The sequence below is a fragment of the Peromyscus californicus genome, unplaced genomic scaffold (assembly GCF_007827085.1).
Source record: "Peromyscus californicus insignis strain IS unplaced genomic scaffold, ASM782708v3 Scaffold_9__1_contigs__length_137607984, whole genome shotgun sequence".
NCBI lineage: Eukaryota > Metazoa > Chordata > Mammalia > Rodentia > Cricetidae > Peromyscus > Peromyscus californicus.
The window spans coordinates 104,827,465-104,854,578 of NW_026294617.1; the positions used below are offsets into that span (position 1 = coordinate 104,827,465).

The following is a 27,114-nucleotide window of genomic DNA, read 5'->3' on the forward strand; positions in this document are numbered from 1 at the left end:
GGGTCTGCCACCGAGCTCCCAATTGAATCACACATGAAGGCTTATTCTTAATTATAAATGCTTGGCCTTAGCTTGGCTTGTTGCCAGCTAGCTTTTCTTAACTTAAATTATCCCATTTGTATTTTGCCTCTGGGGCTTTTATCTTTCTCTATTTCTGTATACCTTTTCTTTCTTACTCCATGTCTGGCTGTGTAGCTGGGTAGCTGGCCCCTGGTGTCCTCCTCCTTCTCTGGCGACTACTTCTTCCTCCTGTCCTCCCAGATTTCTCCTTCTATACATCCTCCCTGCCTGCCAGCCCTGCCTATTCCCTTCTTCTGCCTTGCTATTGGCTGTTCAGTTCTTTATTAGACCATCAGGTGCTTTAGACAGGTACAGTAACACAGTTTCATAGAGTTAAACAAATGCAACACAAACAAAACTAATGCACCTTAAAATAATATTCTACAACATGTGTGGATAACAGTTTTATGAAAAGTCAAATGTTAAAAGAAAAACAGAAATTGGAATCTTATCAGAAGAGTCTGGGCTTTTTAAATATACAAGGAACTCTCAAGTTAGGAAAACAGTAATATTGTCAGTTATAACAGGCAATGACCAAAAACCTCTAAACAAACAAACAAACAAACAAAACAAAAACCCCAACCCACCAAAAAAAACCCAAAAATAAAAACAAGACAAAAAACCCAAATCACAATGGCTTAAATGACAGAAGTTTTCAACTGAGTTTTTCTGTCCCTTATGTTGTCTTTACCATACAACTCAGGACCTCCGACATCACATACAGCTGTGAAACCCAGCACAGCCCCCCGGCATGTTCCTGTGTCAGAGGGAACAAGATCTGCAGGATTTTGTCCTGACGGGCAAGTGTAGGCCTGGAGCTGACACCTTTCAATTCCTCTTGTAAGTCAATGGCTGGAATCATCTAGTGGCTGAAAGGATCAATACATGCCATGCTGTGTGCCCTGAAGGAGGCAGATCTGATGCTGGGCTCCTGAAGGCCTGTCAAGCTGCCAACCTACAGCCTACATATTTCTTGGTTTCTCTAGTGAAGGTCTGGTCAGAGAAAGACGACGGCATATTTCATTACAGCTTGCATGCTGGTTATTAAAGAAGTAAAATATACCCCGCTTCCCAAAATTTGTAGTGACGTCTTTCTGATCAACTGAGTGAATTTGAGGGTCTGTAAGATAGATGAGGCCTTTTCCATTGCCAGTCACCCAACCTAAAAGAGAAAGAATACATCTGAGCACCACATACCCTAGAAATGTCAACACATACACACGTGCACACGCACACATGCAAGTTTACACACATGTGCACACACACATGCATGCTTAAAGAGATACAATTAAAACTTGATCATCCTGTGGTTTATATTTATTAAGTTTCTGCCAAGGAATTTGAGATGCATATCCTAATTATTAATTTAAAGAAGAGAACTAAATACTATATTGTTACATGTGTTAAGTATGACATACTGAGATAATGAATATTCACAGAATTATAGAGCATAAAGTTCATTCAGAATAATTATTAAGATCCCAATGTTGAGCATTTCTCTCTTGATTTAGAAGCTTCTTTATGCCTTATTCACTTATAGGTAAATACTGCTTACCCTACACTTATGTATTGAGCACAGATACTGTACAAAAAAGTTTTAAACACTAAGTCCACAGTATTGAACAAGATAAAAAAAAAGTTTGCACCAATTGAGCAAACATTCTCATAAAGACAGACAAATCAGGAAACTATGAATATGTAAAATATGCAGTGTGACAGTTATAAATGTTATGAAGGAAGAATGGTAGATTAAAGAATTCTTGCTAGACTATTCACTGACATGAATTATAGTGAACACAGTAACCAACAAACTGAAATATCAATATTAATGAAGATTTAAAGAAAAGTCAATTTTAAGTACACACAGCTTTCTGTTTCAAAATGATTCCAATTACAAAACTCAGTTATCAGCTTTCACTATGGATAAAGGGCTAGAGAAAAGAAAAAGTGGAGATAAATTCAATTAATTGATTATTAATTATTAATTTGCCTGTGGAGGTGTGGTGGTTTGAATGAAAATGTCCCCTATATACCCATAGGGAATGGCACTATTAGGAAGTGTTGCCTTGTTGGAGTAGTGTGGCCTTGTTGGAGGAAGTGTGCCACTGTGTGGGTGGGCTTTGAGGTCTCATATATGCTCAAGCCATGCCCAGTATGACAATTCATTTCCTCTCGCCTGTAGATCAAGATGTAGAACTCTCAGCTACCTCTCCAGCACCATGTCTGCCTGTACGCCACCATGAAGATAATGAACTGTAAGCCACCACAATTAAATGTTTTCTTTGATAAGATTTACCATCGTCATGGTGTCTCTTCACAGGAATAGAAACCCAAACTAAGACAGGAAGTCAGAAGGGGGTGTCAGGTAAGCTGGAACTAGAATCACAGACAGTTGTGAGCAGCTAGCCTTGTGGGTTCTTCGATTGAGCCCAGGCCCTCTATAAGAGCAACAAGGGCTCTTAACCACTGAGCCATCCTCTAGTCCCAAGAAAAACGTCAAGAAGATTCTGAAGTGAAAAGTAGTAATAAGAAACTGATTTTAAGCCGGGCGGTGGTGGCGCATGCCTTTAATCCCAGCACTCGGGAGGCAGAGCCAGGCGGATCTCTGTGAGTTCGAGGCCAGCCTGGACTACCAAGTGAGTTCCAGGAAAGGCGCAAAGCTACACAGAGAAACCCTGTCTCGAAAAACCAAAAAAAAAAAAAAAACTGATTTTATTCACATCCACTCAAGTGAGTAGAAGCTTCCAGGGACCACTCTGCAACTGAGCCCAAGAGACGACAGCATGGGTAATGAGATGCTTAAGTCACTCAAGAATCATCTACTACATGCATTACAATCAATTAACTTTAGTTCCAAATAGTACCCCGCACACAGAATGGTCAATGAAATATGATTAATGATTAGTGAAATCAGTTGCATTATTCAGAATAAAAAGTAAACCCCTGCTTTACATACCTTGCAAATCAACCACAACATCTCTGTGCTTAGAAAACTCATAAGAAAAATGGCCATAAGCCAAGCCATACTCTGTAGCTTTGTACTCAGTTTTGACTACTTTCGTGTTATTTGATAACTTGACGAATTCTCCCAGTATGTAAGGTTCCACACTGATGCATCCCTTTATAGTCTTGTCTTCCAAAATCTGAAACATAAAGATGGGAGGCAGTATGCACAATGGTGAAGGCCACAGTCGCTGCAGTAGGGTAGATCTCAGTTTGGACTGAGGCTTTGCTGTGTAGACATATTACTCTAGATTTCAGTTTCCTAAGAGGTAAGTCTAAGAGTAATAAAAATAACTCTTTAGTTTTGTTAAAAGGATTAAATGATAAAACATAAAGTACCTACCATTATCTGTAGCATAAAATAGAATCTAAAGTGATTATTCTTCATAGACTAAATTTCTCACTTAAAAGAGTAGGCCACAGGGGCTGGACAGATGGCTCAATGGTTAAGAGCACTGGCTGCTCTTCTAGAGGACCGGAGTTCATTTCCCAGCATCCATACGTTGGCTCATTTCTATAAATCCAGTTCCTGGATTCAGTGCCCTCTTCTGGCCTCCACAGGCACAAAGCACACAATGGTGCACAAACAATGCAGGCAAAATATTCATACATATAAAACAAATGAGGACACAGTGACCTCACCTCAAGCTGGCTTGCAAGAGCATATGAGTGGATCATGCCTTGGGACTAGAGGTTACTATCTCATGCATTTCCATGTGATGAGGTTGACTTACAGGTTAGTATCAGTGCCTGTTAAGATGCTTGAATACTTTCTGACATGAAGGTACAAATCAGATGATATCTATATTATAAACACTAAAAAATGAGTCAGTGTTTCTCCAGCCAATGAAAAAAATCATCACAAATGTAAATACAGGAAGGAGCCAGTCTATCTAGAGAAATAGGGTCCTCTTGATCCAAAAAGGAGAAAGTAGTAGGAAGATTTGCCTTCATCTTTCTAAAGTGATGTTTAGTGAATAAAGAATGGTTCCAATGTCCAGGATAGAGGAAGGCAGGTTAGGACAAATCTAAGAACTGCCTAAAAATTACTTGAAAGTGAAGTACTTATGTGTTTTTTTTTCTTGCTAAATGTGTTTAAGCTACACCTCAGTATCACTTAGTTGCAAGGATTTGGAGAAAGAATGCAAAACAAAGGGTTATGTATCATGCTGAAGGAATAATTTGTATAAAATACAACCTTGAGGGTCCCTTTGAGGAGAGACAACACAGAAAGAAAAGTCTAGTAAGAATGCTAACTTAACCAGATGTTAGGATCAATTGCTACTCTAATGGTCCCATTGGACTGTCTAGTCCAAATGAATGTGTTGGAGGGGGACAGAGGGTCATTTTTCTCCTCTTTAATAGGATGAAGTTGATGAAGCAGAAGAAGGAGCCAAGGAACTGGATGTGTAAAATCTTACCACGACCGTGCTAGAAGTAGACTTGTAATAGAAATACAACCTAATGTACTTTTGTAGGCTTGTGTAATCAGGCAAACTCGTGCTTTTTAAAGCCTTACCAGCAGCACTGTGGATGGGATGTAGAATATCTGCGTTGGGATCTGTTGTTCGTAGAGTCTCTTGTTAAATTCCGTCACGTAGTGCTGAGCTGTCATCTGCCGCTCCACGTCGGTGAAGTGGTGCCGGAGCCCTTTCCACTCTTTGTATTCTTTGCCTATGTATCTACGGACGGGCAGAACCCACAAAGCAGCGTGTGAAATGATCGTTACTGTAGAGTAAGTGACAGGCGAGAGGAGACATGCGGTTTAAAAGGTATTTTCTGGTCCTTATCGAATCAGTATCAATTGTCTTAACTTCGGATTTAAATAATTTTGTAAAAGCCATTTCTACAACAGAGCACAGTTCATGCTAGCTAGTCTGAAATGATATGGGAATATGGGGGGAAACTGACTTCTCATTGTAGCAGTTCTTCATACCTCTGTGTAAACCAGGGGTCAACACGGTGTACTCTGGAGCCCGATACTCTGTCAGCGGCAGTGTGGTCTTAAATATATCAGTTAGTCAGTGTGAAGTCCTCCTCTATCCCTTCCTTGTGTGATTTCATTCTTGCGAATACTAACTTTACCAACACCTATTATGAGCACACCAGTGTGCTATTTCTGAGGCTACCGAGACAAGTGTGAGATACAAGACATGTAACTTCCAAGAGCTCATAGTCTAATTGGACAGAGACTGTACAAGGTAGTAAGTAACTAAATTGATAGTAATTACAGTGCTGTATGCCACTGTAGTGATTTTTACTTGCTATCAGTTAGCATGAATTTATTAGTAATGTTCCATGTGCTTGGAGTAACCTACAAAAACCAGAGGGAGTGGTCAGCATCATAGACCATAATGAGAGCAACCTCCCCACCTAAAAATCTCTGAATATAGTATGTAACTGAATTCAAGGAGGCTACAGCTCTGAAATTCAGACTCCTGAGGATGACAGGGGGCCTGACAGTGAAAAGTGCACACAGAGGTGGAGCCTCTGCAGCATCAGAGAGCATTCCAATGAGAAAGTGTCCTGGGAGGGACACCCAGTGCTGAATGCAGGTCTGCAGAGGGTTTGAACCAATCCAGAGCGTTTCCTTTATTGACTGAGGCCAGAAGTGTGTACAAAAGGGCTGTCCCTGTGGGATGCCAGCACTGAAGCATTTCTGGAGCATTCTTCCAGAAGTGTGGATTGTCGCTCTATGAATAGGGAGACACTTTTCTTCCCATTTTATACTATTTTTCCTTAGCATGGTTTTGTTAGAATCAGACTCCTGTGGCCACTTTTATTTTAATACACAAATGTCTTCATTGTTTCTTCCATTAGATACCTTCACGTATGTGACTGCCATTGTTTATGATTTCTATTGCTGCTACTGGAAAGTCAGCTGTCTATCTAACTGACGTTTCTTTGTAAGTAAATAGTTTTGCTTTGCTTTTTTGATTATAAGATTTAAGTTTTCTTTGTTTTAGGGAGTCTGAAGTCTCTCCTTTCCTTCCTTCTTTCCTTCCTTCCTTCCTTCCTCCCTTCCTTCCTTCCTTCCTTCCTTCCTTCCTTCCTTCCTTCCTTCCTTCCTTCCTTCCTTGTTTCTTTCATTTCCTTCCACAGCCTGTTCGAATCCTATATGATTTATGTATTTGAAAATCGGTGTCTTTTGGCAATTCCGGAAAATAATGAGAAAATTTCTGCTCAAACACTGCTTCTGTTCTCCTTTCTCTGTTACATTCTCTCAATCAGACATGTCTTAAACCTCCTTACTCCATTCCCTATGCGGCTTATCGTCAACAAACTTCTCACTTCAGAGCATCCTGTGATACCTTGGTGCCTTAGCTTCCTGGGGTTGGCACAGGGAAGCACACAGAGGAATCAGATTCTGTCATAGTTCTGAAGCCTGGATGTCCCAGATCAAGAAGCAATAGGTTACTGTTTTCTCTGAAGGCCCTAAGGACAGATCTGCCCTGGGCCTTGCTTCTGGTTTGTGGGATCTCCTCGCCCTGCTTCAGCATAACTGTGATCTTCATATGCACTCTCACTGCGTACAGGCCTACCTCCATATTCCTTTTTCTAAAGGACAACAGCTGTGGTGGATGGAATAAGAATGACCCTCATAAGCTCAGATACTTGAACGCTTAGTCACCAAGGAATAGAACTGTTTGAAAGAATTAGAAGGATTAGGAGGCGCAGCCTTGTTGAAGGAAGTGTGTCACTGGGGGTGGGCTTTGAGGTTTCAAAAGCCTGTGCTAAGCCCAGTCTCTCTCTGCCTGTGAATCAGGATGTAAAGCTCTCAGCTCCAGGACCAGGCCTGCCTACATGCTGCTGTGCTTTCCTGCTATGATGATAATGGACGAGTCCTCTTAGACTGTAAGCCAACCTCCAATGAAATACTTTGCTTTGTTAAGTGTTGCCTCAGCTGTGGTGTCTCTTTATGCCAGCAGAACAGAGACTAAGATCTGACTGTACGGGGATGTGGGTTCATCCTACTCCAGTATGACTTCATCTTAACTATAGCTGGAATGGCTCTTGTTTCCCCAGTATGAATACTGAAACTTCCACCTATGAATTTGGGGTGATACAATTCAGCTCATAACACCTCATTCTACCACTTATACATGACTTGGGGCAAATTCTTAACATCACTGTGGCTTAATTTCCATCTCTCAAAATCAGGACAACAGTAACACGTGACTCACAGGGGTCTGAAGATTGGCTGAATTAGGATAAGGCATTTCAAATGGAGCCCGAGACCTAATATTATTATAACATTCAACTGTTCAAAAACTGTTCGGAGTCGTCCAATTTCTCTTTCTCCTTGATTTTGTACATTATTAGGGTGTACCAACAGTGACAACTTTAAAAGTTTGAGGTTATCCATTATTTATTTTTTATGGGTATTAAAAAAATACAAATGTAATGAAATTAGATCCTAAGCTTAATGAGGGTAGAGTTTTGTTCAGGAATAAAGCCAAATGGAAAAAGGACTGCCCAGACATTTGCATCCACGTAGGTTTTCAAAGATAACCTCTCCACCGATGATGTAGCCCTTCCTGAGTCAGCTCTGTGTACGGGGTCTCCAAACACGCTTCCTCTTCATGCAGCTTTTGCCTCCAACTATATCCTCACTCAATCACGCTCCAGACTTCTATGGCGGGTGACTAGAAGGCCCAGTGATCACTTATATCACTCTGGGTATACTCCATCCTTGAGCTCAGAGGATTCCCTTCCCTTTACTGTAGGAAGCACAGCTTAGAACACGCACTGGAGAAACCAGGATTGTCAATCATGCAGGACTGTTTTCTTCAGTGGAAGGAAATGAATGATACCTAGTCACCTGGAATGCCAGAGTGAAAAGTGGTCCATCAACCTGGTGATTCTTTGCCATTCTATTAGGAGCCAGCCTCCACCTGAATTCTCCCAATATCCTGAACATTGTTTAGATCCTAATCCTGCAGTGAACAGAACACATCCCTGTGAGAGAGGCCCCATGGACTTTGCATCCTCCACCAATAGAATCTATTCTTTCGCTTATCTCAGATCCTTCCTCTAGGACCTAGCAAGAGCTCTGTTTATCAGCCAATAGAACTCATTCTTATTGTAAAGGTCACAGGTCACAAGTTCTACTGTGCTTAGATGTAAGAAAAGTAAACCATGGGATCAGTTTCTGGAAGGCTACAACCTAGTGTCTGCAAAGACAGCACTGTCTTGAATTTCATTCATTACCTCTCATGGATCATCCCCACCTCTGCAGGCCATGATGCTTGTGTGTGTGTGTGTGTGTGTGTGTGTGTGTGTGTGTGTGTGTGTGTGTGTTGGGGGGGTACCCAACTATCTATAATATGGCTAAGATCTCTAATTTTCTTGTCTGTACAGTGGGTTTAAAAATGTTTTCCTGGTGAGTGCTGCGGGATGGTCTGTATGTCAAATGTGTTGCTCTGATTGGTCAATAAATAAAACACTGATTGGCCAGTGGCCAGGTAGGAAGTATAGACGGGACTAACAGAGAGGAGAATTGAGAGAACAGGAAGGCAGAGGGAGACACTTCCAGCCGCTGCCATGAAGCAGCACGTGAAGATGCTGGTAAGCCACAAGCCACGTGGCAAGGTATAGATTTATAAAAATGGATTAATTTAAAATATAAGAACAGTTAGCAAGAAGCCTGCGACAACCATACAGTTTGTAAGCAATATAAGTCTCTGTGTTTACTTGGTTGGGTCTGAGCGGCTGTGGGACTGGCAGATGACAGAGATTTGCCCTGACTGTGGGCCAGGCAGGAAAACTCTAGTTACAGGTGAGTTTGAGATCATGTATACACAGCATCCAGACACTCACATGGCGTAGTTCTATGATATATGGAAACTGTCATCAATTGACTAATGATGAAGAAGGAAGTCAATATAACTGAAAGCATATATTTGGCCACATCTCAACCCTTTCAAAATCTCATTAATGTCTACTTAAGCAAAAGGAAAATTAGCCGATCATGCTGACGACACACGTTTTCCAGTAATACCTTCCCAGAGTTTCCTCCTGATGAAGATAGTGGACCCAGAATGCGTTTCTCTGCTTGCCTTTCTTCTTCACTTTCAGGTAGTCCCCCAAATACACTACAGTTTCCTGGGCAGTCCACAACTCAGACTTTTTGGAATATTTCAGCAGAAGGGCATCTGGAAAAAAAAATAAGGTTAGACTTCTTTAAGTCATTTTGAACAGGGCTTGGCACCCAGTAAGTACACTTTGCATGCTCCCTGTAGGTTCCTGGCAGGAAATTCCATGGTTAGAAAAGCAATTTTCCCAGTGAATCACAAAATGCATCTTTCATGATCAGTGAGTGGTATACCCAGCAAGCTGTTCCAGGGGCTCACAACAGAAACGTCCAGAAGCCTGGAGCTATAGACTAAAAAGGTTGCACTTACTATGTGCTTGTTGGAGTTGACTGGGCTTTAAAACCCCCGTGTTCTCCAGTCTCTGAAGCAGCCAATCGTTTTTCACTCCTGCCAGAAGTTTTTCAAGGTCATCAGGCTGTAGGGTGCGAGCTTCAAGGATTTCTTGCCTGGTCTGCCCTGGCAATGAGACAAAAGAACTCCTACTGGAGTTCAGAGGAGACCATGAACACTCCCCCTCCACAGAACTGTTGGAAAAGGCAGGTGATTCCCGCCACCACTGTAAGGATGAGCTGGAGTTCTGGCTACACTTCAGCAGGCTTCCAACTTCCTTTTTTTCCTCTGTGGTGCTCAAGTCCTCCTCAAGGACTGAGAAGGGACTGTAGCCACTGACAGAGGAATTTGGCCTCTCATCTCTCTGACCTGGCCTCAAAGCACCTGGTCTGTGAGCGCCATCTTGGCCGGTGGAGTAGACCTCTGTGCTGTCAAGTAGTTGGCCCTCCTCGTTCTCTGTAGAGGCATTAGGATCCACACCTTGGTCTTTGACCGAACTGCCTGTCTTTGCTGAGTCAACATTCTGAACAGACCAATGAGGAGGGAAAGTCCTACATGTCAGCATTGAATGGTTGCCTTCTAAACATCCCAGTACTACCTGAGAGTGTGGCGGCTCATCTTCTTTGTTTTCTTCTGTTTCCCCTTCCGGGTCAACTGAGGAAGCGTCATCTGTAAAGGCAGGCCCTTGGAATCTTTCAGTGAGTTTTCCCCCATTCTTTCCTCTACACTGGTCTTTGACGTCATACTTGGTTTCTGGAAAATGACCGGGTATTTCACAGGTTTCTTTTTGTTGAACTGAAGGATACGTGGTCATGTCTGTGAACTTGCCAGAACCAGACAAGCATGAGGAAACAGAACCACATGAAGGGCTGGACTGAAGAGAAGTATTCCTAAGACCTTCATTCCTGATATCCTGGTTTCCTTCAGGGGCTTCTGACAGCGCTGTATCCAAGGCCAAGCAAGTGTCTGTTGTGTTGAGAGGAAGGATGGGTGTAAGAGATGTGTGTTTGTGCAGCTGACTTTGTGAAGACTCTAAGTTGTGATCTTCAGCTGCCTGAAGAGAGACACCATGCAGTTTTGAAAATAGCAAATATGTAGCTCTGCATCTTCTGTCACTCTCGGGCTCCTCAGACACAGCCGTGGAGCACTGAGTGTCCACAAGACGTTCTTCTTTGCTGGATTCTTTCTTTCCCGTATCCACAACACCACAGCTCACTTCCTCCCAGCTTGTAGAAGAGCTGAGCCCTGACAGTTTGCTCCAAGAACTGGAGCTACGGCTATCACTCAGAGATGTATGGGGAACATCTGCTCTGCCATTGCTGGAGCTTGGGGGCTCAATCTCAGTCCCCATATCTTGATCCAGGGAGACTCGAAATGCCTCGGAATGGGTCCAGCTTCTTCTCCTTCCTCTTCCGAGCTTCTCCTGGTCTTTCTCAGCCATCTGGGAGGAAGCTATACTCCTGCTCTCTTGAGAACACAGTTTCTCTAGACTAGCACCCATAGTATCCAGGGTGTTTGTTTCTGTTTTCAGAGCAGTGATACAGACCTCTGGTTTTGTGTCTCTCTGGTTGCTCTTGCTGTTCCCACAAGTGCTTTCAAATACCTCACACACTGAAGTATGGTGTTGGGAATAGGTTTCAAGAATTTGTTGGAAATCCATGTGCCCATGCAAGATAGGCTTATCCAAGTCACATTTAAAACTCTCTGGGACGTAAGATCTATCATCTAGAGTTGGGAAGCTTTGAACTTGTAGATGTCTCTTCACCTGGCTGACAAGAGACATGATTTCCTGAGACAGGGCTTCTCTATCCTGGCTTGCAGAGGACATGCTAAAGGTGTACAGCTTCCCCACAGCCTCCCTGCATAGCTGCCTTGCGGCACGGACTGCCTCTGTCTCCCCATGGAGTCTGCAGTGCACCGTGGCGAGGCCGAAAGCAGCTTTGATGAAGCTGTGCAGCTCCTGCTTCCCACTGACCAGCTCTCCATCTTTCTTGGTCAGGAGGCCGATCGCAAATGCCTCTTTGGCATCACACAGATACACACTTCTCATTCCCAGAGGACAGTCAGTAGAACAGCTGTATGACAGCAAGCAGGTGCCACGGATAGTCTGTGGAAAACAGCAAATGCAGGTCAGATGGTGCACTGGGTACTAGATGTGAATCAGAACAAACTTTTCTTCTTCTTTTCCCTTTACTTTACTTTTTTTTTTTTTTGAGACAGGGTCTCTCTATGTAGCCCCCCTGGCTCTTTTGGAACTCACTATGTAGGTCAGGCTGGCCTCATTCTCACAAAGATCTACCTGCCTCTGCCTCCCGAGGGCTGGGATTAAAGGCGTGCACCATCACCACCACCACCACCGCCAGCAACCCTTTCTATCCCCAGAGGATAATCACTTGAAATATTACAGAAACATAAGTACACACCACAGGCATTCTTAAAGAAGGTTCACAAACATTTAATGGAGGGCGTGAGTTTTGTTTTGGTGAGTGAAAAGGTATGGAAACATGAGTCATTGACTGGCATGGAGGGTAAGACATTATCTTTTCCTTCCATCCTGCCGTAACCCTGATGCTTGTGGGCTGAACATGGCCGACTTATGATCTTGGCTGTTGTTCATTTTAGCAAATGGTGTATGGTGGCTGGGCTGTCCACAGATTGGTTTGAGAAGTCTGTGAAGACTTACCAGAGACAATTACATAAGGGATGCAAGACCCCCCTTGAAGGTGGGTCGTACCCTCCAATAAGCAGAGGGAGTTGGAATAAAAGGGGAAGAAGGAGGATGGATGCCTGCGAGCACTGTCAGCCACGAGGCTGAACTGCTTGTTCTTGATAGCTCCTGGTACTATGATATTTTTCCTTACACCAGAGCCAAAGTAATAGAGCCAATGAACCACAGATGGAAACCCCTGAAAGTGTTAGCGAGAAGGCAAACAGCAACAACATCAAAGCAAAACAAAAAACAAAGAACAACCCTTTCCTCCCCATAGACTATTTCTCACAGTATCTGTGTTTGTCACAGTGACAAAAGTCTCACTAAAGTCTATACCCAGGATACAAACATAATGAATTTCTCCATGCAGTAAGGGTATTGATTTAATTATAACCAAAACAACAGAGTAGTCGGTTTTAAACCTCTCTGTGTATTGAATCTGTGTACTGGTTTCCCATATGGATACCAAAATCCGTGGGTGCTCAAGTCCCTTGGATAAAATGGTATGCAAATAAAATACGTACATACATCATCTGTAGATCACTTATAATATGTATCACAGTGTCAATACTGCGTTGTCTAGGAATGACAAGAGCAAAGGTCTGTCTGTCCATGTTCTCTACAGATGCAAACACTTTGATCCAAAGTGTCTGAAATAAAAATAAGGGTGTGGAACTTGCAGATACGGAGTTGACCATATCTATTTTTAAATTAATTGTTAAAAGTTACGTGCATGTGTGTCTGTGTGCGTGTTCATGCACATGCCCGCGGAGTCCAGAGAGGTTGTTGGATTGCTTGGAGCAAAGCCACCTGATGTGGGTGCTTGGAACCTGACTCAGGTGCTCTGCAGCAGCAGTACTTGCTCGTAACTGCTGAGCCATCTCTTTGGTCCCAAAGTTGACTATATTTCAAAATGAAAGATTTTGGAATGTTAATCCAGGAGATCTGCATTTAACGAGCATAGAGTAGATCCCAGGAACATGTGTTTTGAAGAGGCTCCTTGGGTGGTTCTGATTGGCTGCCAGCCTTAGGAACCCTTGCTCTGGAACGGGCAGCGTTATATGCCTGGACTGAAGTAAGCTGGCTGCCATCAGGGTATGGTCGTTCTGACTAACAGTACTTTCCTCTTGTGGGGTCTCAGCATAACTGCCAGTGAGCAGCCAGCACCTCCTTCAAGGTTAGACATTCCCCCCTGCACGGAGAACCTGTATTTACCATAGCTGTGAGCACAAACAGGGGTGTGTAGGCACTGAAGGCCGCTGCCAGTTTGCAGGCTTCCGCTGCCGACAGCAAATGGTGGTTGAACTCCTGGAGCAAGGCCTGCAGGGAAGGAGGAAGGAACGTGAAGCAGCAGGTACTGTTTCTCTATTAGTAAAGTAACACCTGTGGCATTCCAATGCTTTTCCTTCGAGATTCTGAGGGATCCCTGCCTTTATCATGAACCTGTCAGAACAGTGCCAAGAAAGTCTCAGTGGGCCTAAAGATCCCAGAGCATCAGGTGTCCTGTCCTCTAGCAATGCCCGTCCCTGTCCTGCATTCACAACTCAGAGGGGCTAGCAGGGACAACATTAGTAAACCAGATGAGCCTCTCTGGGAAATGGGGGCAGTTCCTTATTTACAGAAACTGCACATTCTGTATCCGGGCTGGCTGGTGATCTCTGTGCTGTTCTTGGCAGAGGCCCATTATGGCTTCACACCAATGAGGATTCATCCATTCACTCTGGAAACATAAACTGGGCACCTCCATGGGGCCAGACATCATTCTAGACTTGAGGAAACAGTGAACTGTAAGTCTGCAAGGAGCTCATTTTCTATTGAAGAAGTGATCAGTACACGAAGTTATTAAAAAGAACAGTAATATTAGGCTAAGAATACGGAGCAATGCTCTGATTTGAACAACAAAAAAACTTGCCCGTGGTTGTCTTTCTCAGAACCTGTCCACCCTTTATTTTTATTTTTATTTATTTATTTTTTTGGAGACAGGCCTCTCACTGGGACCTGGAACTCACAGATTCAGCTACAATGGCTGATTAGCAAGCTCCAAGGTTCTTCCTATGTCTCCAGCATTGGGACCACAGGCATGTGCCATCATGCCTGGCTTTTATGTGGGGGTTCAGAACAAACTCAGGTCCACATACTTACATGGAAACACTCTGCCAACATCTCCCTCTGCCACCCCCACAGTGGTTTTGTTTTCTTTTGTTTTTAAATTATTACCCCTTTATCACCAAGTTTGGACACTGAATTTTGTAATACACTGAAAGGAAATGTATGGGACTGAAAGTCACTCTGAAGATATCTCTCATTCATTCACTCGAACATTCCCAGTGCCCCTTGTATATTTGATCCAGTGCTAAAGACTGGGAAGACCAGGATAAAAAGGACTCATTAGAGCTGCTCCCACTAATTTAAGAGGGACTGTGCTCCCAACCCCTACCCTACTGGGAAAGAAGTGGGGTAACCAGCACCGAGAATTGGCAGCCAGAACCAGCATTGACAGGTGTCCAGGGGATGCCACTCCAAATCATGTTTTTGACAAATGACAATTACCAAGTTAACCTGTGGGCTGTTCTTAAACTTTTCATAATCTGTTTTGCTCATGGAAACAAAGATGTCTGCCAGTATACCCAGTGATGTGGAAATGCCCTGTAAGGAAAACAAATGAATCAGACTGGAATTCTCTCATCTTACGGCCTACAGTCAATGACTCCATTCCAAGTGAACTATCTGCTTGTTATTATTCTATGACTGTGATGTTGGAGATACTTTTTTTTTCAGAGCTGAGGACCGAACCCAGGGCCTTGTGCTTGCTAGGCAAGCGCTCTACCACTGAGCTAAATCCCCAACCCCTGGAGATACTTTTGAATTGAACATCACCAGGCTTGAGAGAGCACCACATCCCAAGGCATGAGGATGAATTGAAATATGGCTACTTTGAAGTTAGGCTTTACTGGGTTATCAGCATTAATTTATCTAATTAATAGCCCCAAATAATTGGCATGGGAAGAGATCTCATACGACTGTCTATCTGTGTTGCAAAAGAGGATAGGCCTCACATCAATGATAAACCAGAAAGATTTAGGAACTTCTTTGAGCTCCGTTTCCCAGAGCTCACTTGACTCTTGAAAAATGACTTTATCCGTAAGTATCGTGGCCATCTCAGTTTTGTCACAGAATCAAGTGAAGGCTAAATATGTGATAAGATGGACACAGTGGAGCAGAGAGCTAAATTTAGAGTTGGACGGTTAGGAATTATTACAGAAACCTGTCATAGGCTAAGACTGACTATAAGACACAAGGAAGGTCCTAAATCTTCCTGGTCCTGTGCTTGTGTAGAATAAATAAGACGGTGCAGATAGAATTGATAAATGATGAGGCTAAATGTGCTGTAAAGAGACAACTATCCAAAGACAAGCAGGGAGAGGAGATGTTGCATGTAGGCACACAACTTTTTTATCCGGCTGAGGGAGTGTCAAATAGCCTACGACCGAGGCCCATATCAACTCTGCTGCTTCATACCACATGCCTGAAAAACAAAGGAAGAATAGGGATGGGCTGTTAGCATCTGTGTCTTAGTGTACAGATAAATAATTAACAGGTAATTATTTACATTCACAAATAATAAATAAATAGGAAGAAATTAGAAAACCAATACATTGGCAACAGTCATTGACTTCTGTTAGGAAAACTTGGGTAAGATTAGACTGACATGCAATTTGTTTCTTCCCTTGGATTGTATATTGATAACTCCCACATCACCAAGAAACCATAAGAACTATCATACATTTGGTACCTGTCTTAATTAGGGTTACCATTGCTCTGATAAAACACCATGACCAAAGCAACTTGGGGAGGAAAGGGCTTGTTTGGCTTCCACTTCCACAGCACTGCTCACCATTGAAAGAAATCAGACAGGAACTCAAACAGGGCATGAATGAGGAGGCCGGAACGAGGAGGCAGGAGCTGATGCAGAAGCCATGGAGGAGTGCTGCTTACTGGCTTGCAGCTCACGGCTTGCTCAGCCTGCTTTCTTATAGAACCCAAGACCACTGGCTCAGGAATGACATCCTCCACAATAATCACTAATTAAGAAAAGGTCCTACAGGCTTGCCTACAGCTTGATCTTACGGAGGCATTTTCTCAATCAAGGCTCCCTCCTCTCTGATGACTCTAGCTTATGTCAAGTTGACATAAAATTATCCAGCACAGTCTGTAACATACACATACATACATATATAAGCTATGGTCATTTCCATTATTTATAAGAATAATAGTTACCATCTTCTATTAAAAATTTCAAAACCTTTGGTTTACCTTTCAGTCTAATTGAAAACTTTGCTTGAAAAATTTGTGAGTACTCCAAGGAATGAATGAGTAACCAAAGTCAGTGAGTAGTCACAATTCGCAACTATAAATTTTGCTAACAAAACAGAAAAAAAAAGTTTTCTTACTAATATTCTTTGTTTGTTTGTTTTGGTTTGGTTTTTGATTTTTCGAAAAAGGTTTTCTCTGTGTGGCCCTGGCTGTCCCAGAACTTGCTCTGTAGACTAGGCTGATCTCAAATTCAGAGATCTGCCTGCCTCTGCCTCCCAAGTACTGAGATTAAAGGTGTGTGCCACCACTGCCTGGCTCTTATTAATATTCCTTTTTTTTTTTTTTTTGGTTTTTCAAGACAGGGTTTCTCTGTGTAGCTTTGCGCCTTTCCTGGATCTCGCTTTGTAGGCCAGGCTGGCCTCGAACTCACAAATATCTGCCTGCCTCTGCCTCCTGAGTGCTGGGATTAAAGGCATGCGCCACCACCACCCGGCACTTCTTATTAATATTCTTAACAGTTATAATTGTTTTTTTTTTTAGTTTTTCAAGATAGGGTTTCTCTGTGTAACAGTCCTGGCTATCTTGGAACTCACTTTTGTAGACTAGGCTGGCCTCGAACTCACAGAGGTCTGCCTACCTCAGCCTCCCGAGTGCTCAGATTAAAAGCATGTGCCACCATCACCCGGCCAGTTACAGGATTTTTTTTTTTTTTTTTTTTTTTTTTTTTTTTTTTTTTTTGGTTTTTTCGAGACAGGGTTTCTCTGTGTAGCTTTGCGCCTTTCCTGGTACTCGCTTTGGAGACCAGGCTGGCCTCGAACTCACAGAGATCCGCCTGGCTCTGCCTCCCGAGTGCTGGGATTAAAGGCGTGCGCCACCACCGCCCGGCCAGGATTTTTTAAAATATGAAATCTCACTATTTTGCCCAGGCTTGCCTTAATCTCCTGGATTTTTTAAAATATGAAATCTCACTATTTTGCCCAGGCTTGCCTTAATCTCCTGGCTCAAGTGATCCTCCTGCCTCAGTCTACAGAGTTGGCTGCACAGGTGTAGCTCAGCTCTTAACATCTTAAATGTTGTTTTCTTCTCAACCAGACAACTAAGGGAAGTGGGATGTGACAGTCCTGACCAGATAGAGTAAGAAACCTCCATTGTAAATTCTTACAGCCAGCCTCTGTATGTGAGCCCTGAGAGGGATGATGATTGACGTCAGACAGTACCTAGCTTTTGCAGAATTTGCCCTCTGATCTGTATACAGACCGACTGCACCAGGACTTTGTCACTTTCGTTTCTGTACAGCCAGGTGCCTGAAATAAAAAGGAAGACATTGGCTGGAGTCAATAAGGAAAAGGTGTGGTAAAAATAAACCTATTTTCAAAGATGTCTTCATGAACACAAACAACTTAGATTTGAGAGATGGCTCCAATCCCCGTGACTCCACAGGGGCCAGCTTCTATATGCTCTGCAGGTGTTTTATCAACAGTTCTTGCTCCCTAGGGCCTTCATCTGTGTGTCTTGTTTCACACACCTACCTGTACTCACGTCATCCCAACCCAGGATCCTCTTCTCTGGCTTCTTTTTTTTTTTTAAAGATTTATTTATTTATTATGCACACAGAAGAGGCTGCCAGGTCTCATTACAGATGGTTGTGAGCCACCATGCCACCATGTGGGTGCTGGGAATTGAACTCAGGACCTCTGGAAGAGCAGTCGGTGCTCTTAACCTCTGAGCCATCTCTCCAGCCCTTCTCTGGCTTCTTAAGAGTTCATCTTCTTTCTCAGCTCCCAGACTCAGTGCTATTGTCTTGAAGGCTCTCGGGTTCCTGACCCCAGGTTGTCTTACCCACTGTGAGACCCTGCTGTCTGTGGCTGTCTCACAGACTGCAGCAGGGGCAGTTCCAACCACACAAGATTCATTTGGATAGTGAAGGCGATGACTCCACACAGACCAAAAACGTACGAGAGAATTCATTACCCATGTAATAAGACTTGCTAAGGAGGCCTAGGCTGGCACTCAGGCTGGCCATTTGACTGCATGAAGGGAATGGTGAGTGGCTTTGATTTTTTTATGGTGGTCATTGTGTGAGGTAGGTAAAGTTCTTTGAAGTTGGGCTGGAGTTTGTGAGCAAGCAGGCTGGGTTTTCAGTTTTGTATTAGCATATTGAATTCTGCAACACTGAGAGTTTGTTTTGACATTTCCCCACACGTACACACCGTACCATGTACTCCATTATCCTTTGTGTTCTGTTTTGTCAATTGGCCCAGGGGATCGCAAAGGGAAAAAGGAAGGATGCTAAATGTCAGTGGATAAACATGGAGTTGGGCCTTTCATTGTTCTGCCGCATTGTGCTGTTTTCTTCCTAGTTCCATTGTGTGCATGGATAGGGTGTGTGCTTGTGTGTGTGTGTGTGTGTGTGTGTGTGTGTGTGTGTGTGTGTGTGTGTGTGCGCGTGCACATATAGGGTGTATGTATGTGTGTATGTAGGGGGTTATGTGTTTGTGTGTGTACATGGGTTTTTCTGGTGTGTGTGCATAGTGTAGAAGACAGAAAATGTGAACACTGTGGCTTAGTGCTGGTGAGATACCACAAAAGAAAGGTGTGCCCTGAATATTTGCATCCCAGCCTGTCTTCCTTTGGAGCCGTCCACAAATTCCAAGAACCAAGAGCCCATGTGTCTCAGCCCATTGAACTCAAAGTTCACTGAGAACTGTCCTGACGTAAATGCTCAGAACTCCCAACAAACCCTCTGGAGGTTTAAATGACCTGTCAGGGAACTCTTAGCACTTTCTTTCATATGTCACTGAATACCAAAAGGAAAGTAACTTCCAAAATAACTTTATATGAAAGGTGTTACATAGCAAAGTGAATTTCCAAAACATTGAAACGCATGAAGCCATAGGAGCATTCTTCTGAACCAGAAGCTTCACCCCCATCCCCACCCCATGACTCTGTCCAGGGCTTCAACTGAGTCCTTGCTGGAGCTCACAGACTATCTGCATTAGCAGTTACCGTTGCTAGATGAGGTCCTTTATGACGAAGCAATGAAGCACCAAACCTCTTTTGCTTTGCGGTTGAATTCAGAGAAAATGGAAACAAATCAGGAAGAAGCTGACTGAAGCCTCCTCATTCCTCACTGCAGACCCAGGCCCGGGTAGTCCCATGAGTAGCCAGCACAGATGGAGTTGCTATAAATCAGGACCACGGTAGGGCCTGAGGGACACATTGCTCTAGAGATGTGAAACACTTACCGGTTGCTCCCTTGTTGCATATCAGGCTGCTCAGGATGTACTCTGCCTTCAACAGTTTCCCTGAGAAGAAGCAAGCAGACACCCATGAGTTGGTTCCAAACATCCACATATTTAATGGTAGTTTCTGCGCTAGGATTGATGTGCTGTTACAGGGACCATGCCCTCTTTTGGAAACACTCTGATTTAACATTTAAATCAATAACTACATCATAAATAAAACTGAAAAAAAGATATATTTCCAGAATTGGTAAACTGGGAAAATATATAGCATCTGAAGAGGCAATTAGATACACACACACACACACACACACACACACACACACACACACACAATTGATTGATATAGAGAAAGCAGGATAGCAGAGGCAAACCAGGTAAGAGGTGGCTTGTCTTCTCTCCGAGAAAGCTGTACCACAACAGGTTACAGTTGCCTAAGAACAGGACACTTTACACAACAGTCCCTCACCTATGCCTAGGGATTTGCAGTTATCTTAATTTTTTCAAAATGTTTTGTTTATTTTGCTTGCAACCACATGGAAGGGACCTTATCTACGGGTTGCTGCTTTTCATCAGCAGGAAATGCAACCACTTGTCCGTTTAATCATCCCCCCTTCCAATTAACTCGAAGCCCCACGTAATCTGGACTCTTCTACCTCTTTGTGGTCATGTTGGAGTTCTCCCTCCTCCCTCTCATTCTACTCTGTCACAGTCGCTTCCTGCGGCTCCTGGCTCTCTTTGCCTAGCTTTCACATCTACATTATCATACTCATAATTATTTTGGCCTGGAATGTCATTATTCCACATGTCTCCAAGACCTGTGCCTCTTCCTTCTCCTTCTTTTACCCTTCATTTAACTGTGACTGTCATGGGGCTGGGGAGATGATTTAGTGGTTAAAGGAACTTGCTGCTCTTGTGGATTTCAGATCCCAGCACTCATGCTGGGTAGCTCACAATCTCCTGCAACTCCAGCTCCCAGGAGATCTGATATCCAATTTTGGGCCCATGGGCACCTGCACTCACACACACACATAAATCTTAAAAATTAAACAAAAACCTCTAACTGCCATCATCGCCAATGGCTTTCCCCGATCTCATGGATTGGTTATGTCGGCATTTCCAAAGCTTGCAGCATCATCTTCCACCCACATGCTCCTCTGTCAGTCCAGAATTCATTTCCTCTCTCCCTGACCATGAGCTGGCCTTGTGACCTGTCTCAGCAATGACACTCGGTCTAATAGACACTGTGGACCTTGTCTAGTGTGTGCACCAAGAGGTCTATCTTTCTATGTTTAATTTTATCCTTAGGGAAATCTTCCAAAATGCCTATTTTGCTCACAGTTTTAAATGATATTTTTGCTGGTTATAAAATTCCAGGTAAATTCAAGTTATTGTCTCAGATTTGTGCTAATTCCATTACTTTTTTTTGAGTATTCCTTCTTTTTTTAAAGACTGTTTCTTATATTTTTGTTTGTTTTGATTTTATTTTTTGAGACAGGGTTTTACCACGTAGCCGTGGGTGGACTTGATTTCTGCATATACACCAGGCTAGCCTCAAACTCACAGAGATCTGTTGGTTTCTGCTGCCTGAGAGTTGGGATTAAAGGTGTATGTCACCATGCCTGTCAAAGATTTGTTTTGCTTCTAATTATGTTGAATGTGTGTGTGCGTTTAGGGGTCTGGGCTTTGGGGTGGGCAGGGTATATATATATATATATATATATATATATATATATATATATATATATATATATATATATATGTGTGTGTGTGTGTGTGTGTGTGTGCGCGCGCATGTGCAGGTACCCACAAAGGCCAGAAGAGGGCATCAGACATCCTGGAGCTGGAGTTATAGGCAGTTGTGAGCCATTTAACATGGGAGTGAGAACTGAACCCAGGTCCTTTGCAGGAGCAGTATGTAGTTTTAACCACTGAGCCATGCCTTCTTATCTAATGCTTTTAGTCAAGTCTATGTTAATGATTTGTCTTTTCTTCTTGTTTCTTTTAAGATTTTTTTCATTATTTATTTTTGAGTAGTTTTGCCACACTGGGTCCAGGAAGGGCTTAGGGCAGGATACACTCTTTCACTGTAAAGCTGTGCTTTGTCTCACTTCTGGATCTCCTCTGTCCTGAAAATCCTGTTATGCTCATGTGTGTGTGTGTGTGTGTGTATTTTTTTCTCTTTTAGCTTTCAGACTTCTTCTCTTTTTCATCACTCTTGTTTATTCTCACCGTGTTCTTTAAATTGATGTTCCATCCTGTGTCTTTCCCTCTTGCTGATAGTGTTGTTGCAGGAATATAGGTCAGGAGGTCAGGGTTGGAACACCTAGGGAACCTGCCCTACGAAATGCATCTTTGTTTCCAGGCTGTTACCAGTTTCATGGTGAGGGGCACAGGGGGCACATGGTCTTAGCTGGTCCCTGTCTCCCCAGTGAGCAGCATTGGCCCCAGACCTTCAGAAGCAGAATTCATCATTCATCACATTCCCAGGGTGTCACAGACATGTGGAAGGTGGGTAGCACTGCTCAGGAGCACCATTCACTGTGCCTTTTTATGAGTGGATGGAAGGGAGACTGAATGAAAATTAGAGAGAGCTTAGGAAACTCTATTGTCACATGTCAGGTAATTTCATAACTTTTGAAACTTGTTTTCTTTTAATATTTTTAATATTTTACTTCACTTTCCCAACCAGATATTTTTTTGCCATGTTCTCAGTGACAGTTTTCAGGAGTTAGGCAACCTTCTCAGCCATGAAATGCCAGAAGTTCAGTGTACACTTTGGGAGAGCTGCTGGGTATACTGGCTCTCTCTACACCAGTGGTTCTCAACTTTCCTAATGCTGCAACCCTTTAATACTGTTCTTCATGTTGTGGTGACCCCCAACCATTAAACCATTTTTGTTGCTACTTCGTAACTGTAGTTTTGCTGCTGTTATGAATTATAATGCAAATATCTGACCTATAGGATATCTAATACATGACCCCCGTGGTTGAATAAGCTTCCTTGCGACTTCTCCACAGTAGCTGGGGGGGGGGGTCACTATGTATCCTTTCACAGCCTGTGCAAAGCCTTAAGAATTCTACTTTTCTGCATCTATTTTTAATCATGTGACTCAGGGTCCTGTCTTTGGTCTCTGCAGAGATTCAAACCCTAGTCCCTTCCCTTAGGATCATGTCCAATGCAGACGCCATTGAATATGTGTTGTGAGCAGTAGTCTAATGCTCTGACCCTGAACATTGACTATGTTACAGGCACTTAAAAGCCTTCACTTCACAGTATTTCTGTGTTGGTAATGAGGGAAGGTTCTGTACTGACTTAGTTCTCCATCATTATGGAACCAGAAGTCTGTGCCTTTCTCTGCCACTGTGGTTTGAAATGTCTGCTTCCTGACTCAGAGTGAGCTGAGCAGCAGCCCCCTGGGGTCTTCTCTTGTCTCCCTGACACCTGCTCTTTTGATATCTGCAACATGTATCGGGTGGAAACCAGCAAGGACTTGATTGGAGGGGATTTCAGTTGTACTACTGTCTTCCCACCTTTATTGTCTTTCCTTACCCTGTTTATGAATACAGTCCCCAGCACTTCCTTCACATGGCCCAACTCTAAACACTCCACACCCAAACACACATACCCATTGTATTCGAGTGCTATGTAGGTGTACAGATGTTTTAGGGCAGGAGTTATAAGAACTAACCCTGAGGCTGTGTGCTTTAGCAGCACTCATGGAAATGCCTTTGAGCAAAAGACAAGCTCAACTGTCAAGAAATAAGACCCAGGACCTTTATTTTAGACTCAAGTGAGCCAAGCAATATACCTTCCACAATACCATTAAGGCTTCAGCAGAAGAAAAGCCCTCTATCACCTATGTTATAGGTACAAGGGTAATAATGGCAAAGCAAGGCAAAGGAACCACTGTGAGATGTCGCTCAGTGGTAGAGCACTTAACTAGCAAACATGAGGTCATGGGTTCTCTCCCCCAAGAGGCAAAGAGAGAGAGAGAGAGAGAGAGAGAGAGAGAGAGAGAGAGAGAGAGAGAGAGAGAGAGAGAGAGAGAAGAAACTATTAGTTGGCTGGGTGAGAAAGTAAGCTGCCACCACACCTGCCCATCATTTGGCCTCTATTTCCATACCATATCCCAGCAACTCTGTAGATGCAAAATATGCAACATAACTCTCTTGCAAGTGCAACTTGATGGGAACCTACGTGAAAGCTCTGCTGTGGCATGGAGCCCTCACTGGCTTGTTCCCCATAGCAAGCTCTTGGCATGCCACTGTCATTGGGGACCGCCAGAAGGTGCAGCTGTTGCTGGGTTTCCCTCATGCCTCCAACACCACTAATGCATTAGGGACACCTGAAGGAAGATATTTTCCCTGTGTTCAGCTTTCTCTAGAGTTGCTCTGAAGAAGTGAAGAGTGAGTCGCGGGCACAATTCCCTTACAGTTAGAAGAAGTTGCCAGAGTGAAGTTGAGCTTTTGCGGTGTTTGGACTGAATCTAGGCCTTCACGTGTGCCAGGCCAGCGGCCCTGTGCTGGGTTGTATTCCAGCCCTGACGGGCATACAAGTCCATTTTCTCGCGTGCTATTTTATCTGTCCCTTCTGCATTAACAATTGTCCCATTTAGAACAGTTACTGCAGCCCCCTTTCAAAAGTAAAGAGACTTCAGCCTCGTACAGACCAGAGTTACTCAAATAACAGCAACAGCTGAAGCCAAGCAAGAAAAAAAAGGGGCCGGGGGAGAGGTTGTCTCTGAGAGGGGCGATTCCACTTCTGTTTTCATCCTTTCGCTCCACGTTTCTAAATGTACAGATTATGAGTAACTGAAATAATTCTAGACCTGTGTGGGAGCGGGCTGCGCTGTCACACACCCAGCCCCCCCCCCACCCCTGCTCCCCTTCTACGTCTTAAGTCGGCCCGTCAGCCTCAGTTTTCATTTCATTCAAAGTGACAGGGGGAAAAAAGATACTTTCAGCCCTAATCAGGTACTGTACCGGTGTTCTCAATGATGAAAAACCCTCAAATTGCTTCAGTGGGCTGTCAGCTCCATTGTTGGCTTAGTCAAGTGGCCCTACAGAAAGGAGACAGGAGAGCTAAGAGAAAGGAGTCGATTTCTAATCAGCTTTTTAAAGGCTCTTGGTCAGAAGTATAGCAATTCAGATGCCCCTGTTTGAAAGCAGCGGGACAGATTTGTTAGCAGACAAAGGCTCCAATTAGTATTTTCCACACCCTTTCACAATTTTCTCTACTGCTTTTGGCTCTGAAACCCTTTACGCCAGGCCTTTGTGCCTGGCGAGAGGCGGGTGCAGGGGCGGCGTGGGGCTGGGGCGGCCGAGGTGGCACCCGCCGGTGCCCGCGAGCGCCCGTGAGAGGTCAAGTAGCGGGGAGCAAGCGGGCTGGGGACCAGCAGGCGCCCAGGGACGGAGCCCACCTGAGTTGACGGAGATCCGGGCTTGGCGGATGACCACCTGCGGGGCGATGGGCGTCGCGGGCTGCAACTTGTGCAGGCCTTTGGCGACCTGCAGGAGTTTCCCCGAGACGTCGAGTCCGTACAGGAACCGGTCCATCAAGAAGACAATAGCGGCGGCAGCAGCGCAGTCCTGGGCGAGGATGGAGGCCCGCAAGGCCGCCTGCAGAAGCAGCCACAGGACAGACACAATGAACCAGGCGACACCGCAGGCCCCCAAAGAAGGCCGCCCTCCACCGAGCCTAGTCATCTAGGTACTTTTAAATCAAAACAACAACCAAGCTTGTAGCTGGTGGGAGAAGCATACTTTAGTTAAGTGATAAAATCATAAGAAGGAAAAAGTAATGAAAAAGGAAAAAGTTCAGTTCTGTTGATTAAATAGTATGTTTTGATTGCATTTCCCTCCTTCAGTGTCTAAAAGCGTTAACAGTGGGAAGTGCGTATTTCTTGTGAAATTAAAACAATACAAAAGTGGGCATAGACTGAAAGTATGTCATTTCCCCACTCCTTAGTAGATTTATTTCCACTCTCCCCCTCTGTCTGCTCTCGTTCCTAGTCTCCCTGATAACAATTTAGGTCAAACTCCTTCTGAACAGGTGTGTCCCCCTTTTATTTGTATATAGACAGCAATTGATTCTTGGTCTTGCCTGGCCTCTTGCCCTCTCTGTCTGTCATCGATGAGATCACACTAGACACACTGGTTTTGGGCCTTCTTGGTTTAGGGATGATTGTATCAGGGAGAGCTTTTCACATTCTCTCTCTCTCTCTCTCTCTCTCTCTCTCTCTCTCTCTCTCACACACACACACACACACACACACAGAGGAGATTGAGAATTTCATACATGCATATAATGTGATTTGATCAAATCCGCTCCCTTACCCTCCTCAGTTTCTTGTTCTTTTTAAGCCACTGAGTGCGCTCGGTGTGCACGGGTGTAGGACAACCCAGTGGAGCATGGTCAGCGGCTACATCCCTGAAGAGAACTTAATCCCTCTCCCCCAACAGCCATCCATTGTCCATAGCTCCTCAGCTAGTGAGGTAACTTCCTGATTCACTTCGGCTCCATGCTGGGCGTATGGCTAGCCTGGGCTTATGGCTAGCCTGGGCTTATGGCTAGCCTGGGCTTATGGCTAGCCTGATGATGTGCATGTCTTGTATATGTAGGTAGAGTGGCTGTGAGCTCATATACGCAACAACACTGTCCAGCAAACACTGTATCACTGCAGATGTCCACTGCCTCTGGCTCTTACAATCTTTCTCTCTCCCTCTCCTGAAATGATCCCTGAGCCTTGGTGGTAGCTGTCCCATTTAGGGCTGAGCACATTGGCCTGGCATTCATTTCCACTGCCCTTTAGGGCAGGAAGGAGCTTTTTAAATGAAGGCGGAGTGACCCTACACCGATGGTCTGTGGCAGGAGCTGGTCCAAGAGGAAGAACATCTGGGCAGACTATGCATATGTATTTGACATAAGCTGGCTTGAATTCCTGCTCTTCTCTCCTGCTTCAGCTCCCTAAGTGTTTTGATTACTGACATATACCACCACATCCACCCCTATTACATACATTTTAATTAAGAAACAGTATGTAAGTTCAAAATTTAAATTTGATTTTTATTATCTTGTTAATATAAATCACAAGTTTACAAACAAAGGGGAAAAAAAGAAAATAAATATGACCTGAAAGTGTATCATGAGTGAGAAGTAAAAATAAAGTCTAGGACTCAGTTGGCAGAATGATTGCTTAGCACACTTGAAGCCCTGGGTTCGATCCCCAGCACCACATAAACCAGATGTGGTAGCAAATGTTCAATGTCATCCTGGGCTATGTGGTGAGCTAGAGGTCAACCTGGGCTAGAGGCTCTCTCTCTCTCTCTCTCTCTCTCTCTCTCTCTCTCTCTGTTGT

At 43.9% G+C, this 27,114-nt stretch overlaps 1 protein-coding gene across 3 annotated transcripts in view; it reads right to left on the reverse strand.

Moving 5' to 3' along the window:
• Window positions 1-451: 451 nt before the first annotated feature.
• Alpk1 (alpha kinase 1) overlaps window positions 452-27,114 on the reverse strand; it is a 112,626-nt gene continuing 85,963 nt past the window's right edge. The window contains exons 4-14 of one of the 3 annotated variants that reach the window (XM_052731393.1): window positions 25,177-25,375; window positions 19,758-19,817; window positions 17,730-17,816; window positions 15,648-15,724; window positions 14,749-14,844; window positions 13,414-13,518; window positions 9,468-11,595; window positions 9,065-9,218; window positions 4,583-4,745; window positions 3,017-3,203; window positions 452-1,222 (exon numbers count right to left, since the gene is read on the reverse strand). In XM_052731393.1, coding sequence (XP_052587353.1) covers window positions 1,023-1,222; window positions 3,017-3,203; window positions 4,583-4,745; window positions 9,065-9,218; window positions 9,468-11,595; window positions 13,414-13,518; window positions 14,749-14,844; window positions 15,648-15,724; window positions 17,730-17,816; window positions 19,758-19,817; window positions 25,177-25,375 — 3,456 coding nt within the window. In that variant the 3' untranslated portion in view covers window positions 452-1,022. Of the gene's footprint in view, window positions 1,223-3,016; window positions 3,204-4,582; window positions 4,746-7,891; window positions 8,001-9,064; window positions 9,219-9,467; window positions 11,596-13,413; window positions 13,519-14,748; window positions 14,845-15,647; window positions 15,725-17,729; window positions 17,817-19,757; window positions 19,818-24,739; window positions 24,814-25,176; window positions 25,376-27,114 lie in introns of those variants that run through there. The other 2 variants (XM_052731395.1, XM_052731394.1) reach the window with 2 other exon arrangements.